The sequence below is a fragment of the Leptodactylus fuscus genome, chromosome 3 (assembly GCF_031893055.1).
Source record: "Leptodactylus fuscus isolate aLepFus1 chromosome 3, aLepFus1.hap2, whole genome shotgun sequence".
NCBI lineage: Eukaryota > Metazoa > Chordata > Amphibia > Anura > Leptodactylidae > Leptodactylus > Leptodactylus fuscus.
The window spans coordinates 231,087,087-231,096,796 of NC_134267.1; the positions used below are offsets into that span (position 1 = coordinate 231,087,087).

General features: G+C 44.1%; 1 protein-coding gene across 1 annotated transcript; it reads right to left on the reverse strand.

Annotated features, from left to right (window-relative positions):
- Positions 1-625: 625 nt before the first annotated feature.
- On the reverse strand, positions 626-3,801 carry LOC142198595 (interleukin-17A-like). Its single transcript, XM_075269622.1, has 3 exons — positions 3,703-3,801; positions 1,450-1,622; positions 626-863 (listed from the first exon to the last, which is right to left on the reverse strand). Exons 1-3 carry the CDS (start codon positions 3,799-3,801, stop codon positions 626-628), a joined length of 510 nt encoding a protein of 169 aa, XP_075125723.1.
- Positions 3,802-9,710: the final 5,909 nt, after the last annotated feature.

The following is a 9,710-nucleotide window of genomic DNA, read 5'->3' on the forward strand; positions in this document are numbered from 1 at the left end:
TCTAGGGTGTAATAAGGGTTAATAATGGATGACTTAGGGGTTAGTTATAGTATTCCTATTATATCCCTGGTGGTCTAGGGTGTCTTAATGATTAATAATGGGTGACTTAGGGGTTAGTTATAGCATTGTTATTATATCCCTGGTGGTCTAGTGTATCTAAATAGAATGTGTGGCTTAGGGGCTAGTTATAGTATTAATGATAACATCACAGGGGGTGTAGGGGGTCTTAGCAGTTAATAATAAGTAGTTTGGGGTTCTTTATAGTATTCCTATAATATCCCAGCTGGTCTAGAGTGCCATAGGGGTTACTAAATAATATTATCAATGGTCTAGAGTGATGATGGGGTTCATATGGATATCTCTTATGGTCTAGGATGGTTCTAGATTCATAACTAATATTTCGGGAGGTGTGGAATGGTTTATTGGTTAATCCTTAACATTATATAGTATGCTAGAGTGTATATTATTAGCATTATATTATATCATATCAATTCATGTCATATTATATTATATATTAATGTTTTAACGTAAGTTTTTCATTCCTCTATTCCCCTACACCCTAGGTTTGCCTGTACAGTTACAATAACTTTCTGGTGGTTTGGTTGGCACTGATGCCGGGGATGTTCTATGAAACCACCTTGGTATGAGGTCTAACACAGGTACAACCCACTGTAACCTGCTGCTGCTCCAGGCGGAAGCTCTGTTGGCAGTTTGTGACCTCCCGACGAAGGACCAGCATATTTTGGGTGATGGGTACAGAATGCTTGCTGAGGTCTTTCTTGCCGTCGGAGTCTAAGCACCAGTCATGGCTACATATAGCCTCAGCGATGACACGAGGATGTCTGTTCTCATCCTCATCCAGTCTGGAGAAAAGAAGAGATGAGATTGTCAATTTATTACTATACAGAACACGGGTAAAAAAAATATGCAAATCTATTCTCCAAGATGTAATTAGGAGAACAGTGCACTCTGTACGCCACCCTCTAGGGGCAGCCTCCTTAACATCATGCATGACTCAGTTATAAAGTCAACTATCATGATGCGGATTTAATTGCCAAATTAGTATTTCTATTCCAAAAGGAACAGATTCCCAGCTACGGACAGCGCTGTTTCGGTATTTTGGGCCTCCTCAGCATAGCGCAGGGATACTGATTTGGCAGAGTGAGAGACTATAGACCAGGGTCAGGGGATAATCATACACATTAGGGAGAGTGTGTGCCTACATAGGTGTACGGAGACTTACAAGTCATTCCTGCTCCGCTAGGGATTCTGGGTAAAAAATATGCAAATCTATTCGGAGAACAGTGCACTCTGTATGCCGCCCTCTAGAGAGCAGCATCCTTAACATCCTATACAGAACACGTCAACTTTTTGTTAAATTCCATCGCGTCTTCTACTCCAATCACACCCAGAGCTGTATTCAGAAATGCTGCTGGTCAGTCAACATACCTGTAGCTCCATGGCGAGAGGGATCGCAGCCTGACGTTGTCTTGCGCAACGTTGATAAACTCCGTATCGCTGCTGTCCAGGTTGATTTTCAGGTTTTGCGTCGACATCAGCTCTTTGGGGAAAAGACATTTTTTGCCATAGGATACCCCCAAAATAAGGAAAAGCAGAGAGACCTGGAAGACAGGAGGACCGAGAAGTTATAGCATAGCATAGACGTAACGCTCACCAACTAGTACCAAAGTAATACTACTGCTATATAGTGCCCAGAGTACCCAATATGGCTGCCGCACTCATTTTCTCCAATTACCCCTCCATTTATATTTTTTATCTTGTATATACAAGGAGGAAGATTGTCTCTCTAGGGCCATCTAGGTTAGTGTCACCAGAACCAGAATATCACCCCAGCCCTGCAGATAGATAGGTTACTGTTACCAGAACCAGCATATCACCCCAGTCCTGCAGATAGATAGGTTACTGTCACCAGAACCAGCATATACCACAGCCCTGCAGATAGATAGGTTAGTGTCACCAGAACCAGCATATCACCCCAGCCCTGCAGATAGATAAGTTACTGTCACCAGAACCAGCATATCACCACAGCCCTGCAGATAGATAGGTTAGTGTCACCAGAACCAGCATATCACCCCAGCCCTGCAGATAGATAGGTTAGTGTCACCAGATCCAACATACCACCCCAGCCCTGCAGATAGATAGGTTAGTGTCACCAGAACCAGCATATCACCCCAGCCCTGCAGATAGATAGGTTAGTGTCACCAGATCCAACATATCACCCCAGCCCTGCAGATAGATAGGTTAGTGTCACCAGAACCAGCATATTACCCCAGCCCTGCAGATAGATAGGTTACTGTCACCAGAACCAGCATATCACCCCAGTCTTGCAGATAGATAGGTTAGTGTCACCAGAACCAGCATATCACCCCAGTCCTGCAGATAGATAGGTTAGTGTCACCAGCCCCAGCATATCACCCCAGCCCTGCAGATAGATAGGTTACTGTCACCAGACCAAGCATATCACCCCAGCCCTGCAGATAGATAGGTTAGTGTCACCAGCCCCAGCATATCACACCAGTCCTGCAGATAGATAGGTTAGTGTCACCAGACCCAGCATATCACCCAAGCCCTGCAGATAGATAGGTTACTGTCACTAGAACCAGCATATCACCCCAGCCCTGCATATAGATAGGTTACTGTCACCAGACCCAGCATATCACCCCAGTCCTGCAGATAGATAGGTTAGTGTCACCAGAACTAGCATATCACCCCAGCCCTGCAGATAGATAGGTTAGTGTCACCAGAACCAGCATATCACCCCAGCCCTGCAGATAGATAGGTTAGTGTCACCAGACCCAGCATATCACCCCAGCCCTGCAGATAGATAGGTTAGTGTCACCAGAACCAGTTTATCACTCCAGTCCTGCAGATAGATAGGTTAGTGTCACCAGAACCAGTTTATCACCCCAGTCCTGCAGATAGATAGGTTAGTGTCACCAGCCCCAGCATATCACCCAAGCCCTGCAGATAGATAGGTTAGTGTCACCAGCCCCAGCATATCACCCCAGCCCTGCAGATAGATAGGTTACTGTCACCAGAACCAACATATCACCCCAGCCCTGCAGAGAGATAGGTTAGTGTCACCGGCCCCAGCATATCTCCCAAGCCCTGTAGATAGATAGGTTAATGTCACCAGAATCCCAGCATATCACACCAGCCCTGCAGATAGATAGGTTAGTGTCACCAGATCCAGCATATCACCCCAGCCCTGCAGATAGATAGGTTAGTGTCACCAGAACCAACATATCACCCCAGCCCTGCAGATAGATAGGTTAGTGTCACCAGACCCAGCATATCACCCCAGCCCTGCAGATAGATAGGTTGGGAATTGTTGTCTCCATTGCCGAGATATTGCTGTTTGTGCACATGCATATGAGCTCTGAAGCAACAAGGGCTTTAGCATTGATCCAATGAGGCAACTCTCTCATTGCTCCAAAGAGCTAATTTGCATATTGGTAAAAATGGCGATATCTCAGCAACAGAAGCAGTAAGTCACAAGGGGAATCAATTTAGGATGCAAAGACTGCAAACCATTAAAGTCTCCATCAGTCAGATTGTTACAGCATATAACAGTGATCCCACAAAATCTAGTAAATTTCACATCTATCAATTGCCCCAACCATCTACCCCATGACCCTCTGCTAGTCTATACTACCCCTTGGCTCTTGTCCCAATACTTACCAATATCATGGACCTTGTTGGATACATTCTTGATGTCTGTAATCTGAAGACAGTTCTCCTGCTGAATAAACCGAGATAATTTATAGGGCCGTCCACCATTACCGGGATTCCCCAACATGTAACCGGTGACCTCATCGATTCCTCCACGCTGTAACGAAAACTTTATTACTATAGGGCAATCGTATCAGAATCCTCCTCCATTAACCAAACATATCAAAATTTACCAGGACAGGAATTGGGTCACACATTTGCATATGGCCACTGCCACCGACAGAAATTAGGTCGTGTTCCTAGAACCTGAATAATTCTGAGGACAAACCGCTGTGAATGCGCTGACATTATCATTCTACCGATGAAGTCATTCGATCATTTGCATCCCGCATTTGGTGTAATATACAGTAAATGAGGGCACGGTGTTCCTGCAGGGAGGGGTAGGATGCAGTATGTGGTTTCTGTCAAGGAAACCTGAAATCTGAGAATATATCAGAAAAAATGATATAGAATATATAGATATCTTATATAGTTATATACTGTACTAGCAGTTTCTTGTCCCCCCATCGCTGCCCCCAGTTTCTTGTCCCTCCATCTCTTCCCCCCTAGTTTCGTGTCCCCCCATTTCTTCCGCCAGTTTCTTGTCCCCCCATCTGTGCCCTCAGGTTCTTGTCCCCCCATCTCTGCCCCTAGTTTCTTGTTCCCCCTATCTGTGGCCCCAGTTTTTTGTCCCCGCAGTTTCTTGTCCCCCCATCTCTGGTCCTAGTTTTTTGTCCCCCCATCTCTGGCCCCAGTTTCTTGTCCCCCCATCTCTGGCCCCAGTTTCTTGTCCCGCCATCGCCGCCCCCATTTTCTTTTTCCCCCATTGCTGCCCCTAGTTTCTTGTCCCTCCCATCTGTGTCCCCCCCTTCTCTGCCCCTAGTTTCTTGTTCCCCCATCTCTGCCCCCACTTTCTTGTCCCCCCATCTCTGGCCCTAGTTTCTTGTCCCTCCATCTCTGCCTCCAGTTTCTGCCCCCCCCCATCTCTGCCTCCAGTTTCTGCCCCCCCCATCTCTGTCCCCAGTTTCTTGTCCCCCCATCTCTGCCCCCAGCTTCTTGTCCCCCCATCTCTGCCCCCAGTTTCTTGTCCCCCCTATCTCTGCCCCCAGCTTCATGTCCCCCCATCTCTGCCCTCAGCCTTATGTCCCATCCATCTCTGTCCCCAGATTCATGTCCCCTCCATCTCTGCCCCCAGATTCATGTCCCCTCCATCTCTGCCCCCAGATTCATGTTCCCCCTCCATCTCTGCCCCCAGCTTCTTGTCCCCCCATCTCTGCCCCCAGTTTCTTGTCCCCCCATCTCTGCCCCCAGTTTCTTGACCCCCTCATCTCTGCCCCTAGCTTCATGTCCCCCCATCTCTGCCCCCAGCCTTATGTCCCATCCATCTCTGCCCCCAGCTTCATGTCCCCTCCATCTCTGCCCCCAGCTTCTTGTCCCCCCATCTCTGCCCCCAGTTTCTTGTCCCCTCATCTCTGCCCCCAGTTTCTTGTCCCCTCATCTCTGCCCCTAGCTTCATGTCCCCCCATCTCTGCCCCCAGCCTTATGTCCCCCCATCTCTGCCCCATCTAGCTAGTAGCAGAAAAAAGAAGCGACATGCCCTATCTTGCCGCGGATTCTGCAACTCGAGACGCGCTCCAGTGTAGGCCCATTCATTCGGACCTACACAGGAGCGGCATGTCGCGACGGAATGCCGATGCTGCAAAGGCATTCCGTCACAGCGAACGACGCAAAATATTCACACTGTGGAGAAGGTTTCTGCGACCTTTTCCTCCGTGTGAACATACCCTTAGTGTGGTGAGGGTGACCTATAGGGTCCCCAGGTTGCAGCTATGACCATTGCCACCCCTATAGTGACAACAGTTCACATGATCATTATATGACAAAGACTTGTATCATATAAGGTCTGATGCAAATGTCCGATGCTCTGGAACCAGAGATGGATGCAATGGAAGGTGAGTATAAGTGTTTTTTTGTTTTTTTTTTAAATTTTTGTCACTTTTCTAGGCCTCCACCTATTATATTCTGAGGTCCAGTTCGCCCATCTCTACTGACAACAGAGAGCAGTAGAACTGGCTGATTTTAGTACAGTGCTAAGAGACAGACCCCAGAAACCCAAACATCTTCATGAGAGCCGGCTGTAAAAAAAAATTTGAAAAAAAAAACGAAAAATGAGAACTAGGTAAAATAACTCAGTACTGAAGTGGTTAATCCACTGTCACTTTTCTGTCCGTTCATGCAAGCTGTCGTAGAGAGTGCCCACCCTGTTACACAATCTATACAGACAAGGCAGACAGACCGTGTGGGTGGCCGTAAAAATAAAACGTAATAAAAAAAAAAAATGGAATAAAAAGAACAAATTATTTCTCAAAAGATTTACAGGTCATGAATGAAAATAATATTAAACACATTAGACATTCCTTATAAAGGGGAGATCCCACTAGTACCCCACAGGACCCAAAAAGTGAATGGCGGTTCTGCACCACACCGCTCGTGAGGGGTCCGAATGCTGTGGAGAATAGTGAGAAAATCACTTTCGGAAATTGAAATGGAAATTGAAATTTACATCATCGTATTTTTTTCAACTTAAACAGACAAATTGGAACCATAAAGAAAAAAGTTATGAAAAAGTTTAGATGCATCCAGAAATTCTACTACAATATATCCGTCCCACAAAGTAGCCGATAATGTAACGTACAAGGCACAACGTATCACTGACCTGAAGTGAACTTTCATTTCTTAAAATAAACATTAAGGTTTTCTAAACAACAAATAGATTTTTACTTGGAAATTTTCTTTAAATCACTTTGAAATATTTTGTTCTGTATGTGAAGAGGCTGAGTGCGCGACTAGGAAGACGCGGAGGGTTAGTCATTACTAACTAATATGTGAAAGGTGTGAATTACCACCTAAAAGTGAGAATACACAACATGCATACTAGTAATAATACCAAGAAGAAGAAGAAGAAACATTAGGATATTATATTACTTTACGGGAACATGAATTGATTAAAGGGTTTCAGAAAATACACACAGTGATGTCACAGTACAGGGATAATACACACAGTGATGTCACAGTACAGGGATAATACACACAGTGATGTCACAGTACAGGGATAATACACACAGTGATGTCACAGTACAGGGATAATACACACAGTGATGTCACAGTACAGAGATAATACACACAGTGATGTCACAGTACAGGGATAATACACAGTGATGTCACAGTACAGGGATAATACACACAGTGATGTCACAGTACAGAGATAATACACACAGTGATGTCACAGTACAGGGATAATACACACAGTGATGTCACAGTACAGGGATAATACACACAGTGATGTCACAGTACAGGGATAATACACACAGTGATGTCACAGTACAGGGATAATACACACAGTGATGTCACAGTACAGGGATAATACACACAGTGATGTCACAGTACAGGGATAATACACACAGTGATGTCACAGTACAGGGATAATACACACAGTGATGTCACAGTACAGAGATAATACACACAGTGATGTCACAGTACAGGGATAATACACACAGTGATGTCACAGTACAGAGATAATACACACAGTGATGTCACAGTACAGAGATAATACACACAGTGATGTCACAGTACAGAGATAATACACACAGTGATGTCACAGTACAGAGATAATACACACAGTGATGTCACAGTACAGAGATAATACACACAGTGATGTCACAGTACAGGGATAATACACACAGTGATGTCACAGTACAGGGATAATACACACAGTGATGTCACAGTACAGAGATAATACACACAGTGATGTCACAGTACAGAGATAATACACACAGTGATGTCACAGTACAGAGATAATACACACAGTGATGTCACAGTACAGAGATAATACACACAGTGATGTCACAGTACAGAGATAATACACACAGTGATGTCACAGTACAGGGATAATACACACAGTGATGTCACAGTACAGAGATAATACACACAGTGATGTCACAGTACAGAGATAATACACACAGTGATGTCACAGTACAGAGATAATACACACAGTGATGTCACAGTACAGAGATAATACACACAGTGATGTCACAGTACAGAGATAATACACACAGTGATGTCACAGTACAGGGATAATACACACAGTGATGTCACAGTACAGGGATAATACACACAGTGATGTCACAGTACAGAGATAATACACACAGTGATGTCACAGTACAGAGATAATACACACAGTGATGTCACAGTACAGAGATAATACACACAGTGATGTCACAGTACAGAGATAATACACACAGTGATGTCACAGTACAGGGATAATAGACACAGTGATGTCACAGTACAGGGATAATACACACAGTGATGTCACAGTACAGGGATAATACACACAGTGATGTCACAGTACAGGATAATACACACAGTGATGTCACAGTACAGAGATAATAGACACAGTGATGTCACAGTACAGGGATAATAGACACAGTGATGTCACAGTACAGGGAAAATACACACAGTGATGTCACAGTACAGAGATAATACACACAGTGATGTCACAGTACAGGGATAATACACACAGTGATGTCACAGTACAGGGATAATAGACACAGTAATGTCACAGTACAGAGATAATACACACAGTGATGTCACAGTACAGGGATAATACACACAGTGATGTCACAGTACAGAGATAATACACACAGTGATGTCACAGTACAGAGATAATACACACAGTGATGTCACAGTACAGAGATAATACACACAGTGATGTCACAGTACAGAGATAATACACACAGTGATGTCACAGTACAGGGATAATACACACAGTGATGTCACAGTACAGAGATAATACACACAGTGATGTCACAGTACAGGGATAATACACACAGTGATGTCACAGTACAGGGATAATACACACAGTGATGTCACAGTACAGAGATAATACACACAGTGATGTCACAGTACAGGGATAATAAACACAGTGATGTCACAGTACAGAGATAATACACACAGTGATGTCACAGTACAGAGATAATACACACAGTGATGTCACAGTACAGGGATAATACACACAGTGATGTCACAGTACAGGATAATACACACAGTGATGTCACAGTACAGGGATAATACACACAGTGATGTCACAGTACAGAGATAATACACACAGTGATGTCACAGTACAGAGATAATACACACAGTGATGTCACAGTACAGAGATAATACACACAGTGATGTCACAGTACAGGGATAATACACACAGTGATGTCACAGTACAGGATAATACACACAGTGATGTCACAGTACAGAGATAATACACACAGTGATGTCACAGTACAGAGATAATACACACAGTGATGTCACAGTACAGGGATAATAAACACAGTGATGTCACAGTACAGAGATAATACACACAGTGATGTCACAGTACAGAGATAATACACACAGTGATGTCACAGTACAGAGATAATACACACAGTGATGTCACAGTACAGGGATAATACACACAGTGATGTCACAGTACAGGATAATACACACAGTGATGTCACAGTACAGAGATAATACACACAGTGATGTCACAGTACAGGGATAATACACACAGTGATGTCACAGTACAGAGATAATACACACAGTGATGTCACAGTACAGGGATAATACACACAGTGATGTCACAGTACAGAGATAATACACACAGTGATGTCACAGTACAGGGATAATACACACAGTGATGTCACAGTACAGAGATAATACACACAGTGATGTCACAGTACAGGGATAATACACACAGTGATGTCACAGTACAGGGATAATACACACAGTGATGTCACAGTACAGGGATAATACACACAGTGATGTCACAGTACAGGATAATACACACAGTGATGTCACAGTACAGGGATAATACACACAGTGATGTCACAGTACAGGATAATACACATAGTGATGTCACAGTACAGGGATAATACACACAGTGATGTCAC

Coding starts and splice junctions, on each gene's coding strand:
- LOC142198595 (XM_075269622.1), bottom strand. CDS start 3,801: ATGGTGGACGGCCCTATAAATTATCTCGGTTTATTCAGCAGGAGAACT. Junction 1,623..3,702: donor CAACAAGGTCCATGATATTG/GTAAGTATTGGG, acceptor CCTGTCTTCCAG/GTCTCTCTGCTTTTCCTTAT. Junction 864..1,449: donor CTCTCGCCATGGAGCTACAG/GTATGTTGACTG, acceptor TCTTTTCTCCAG/ACTGGATGAGGATGAGAACA.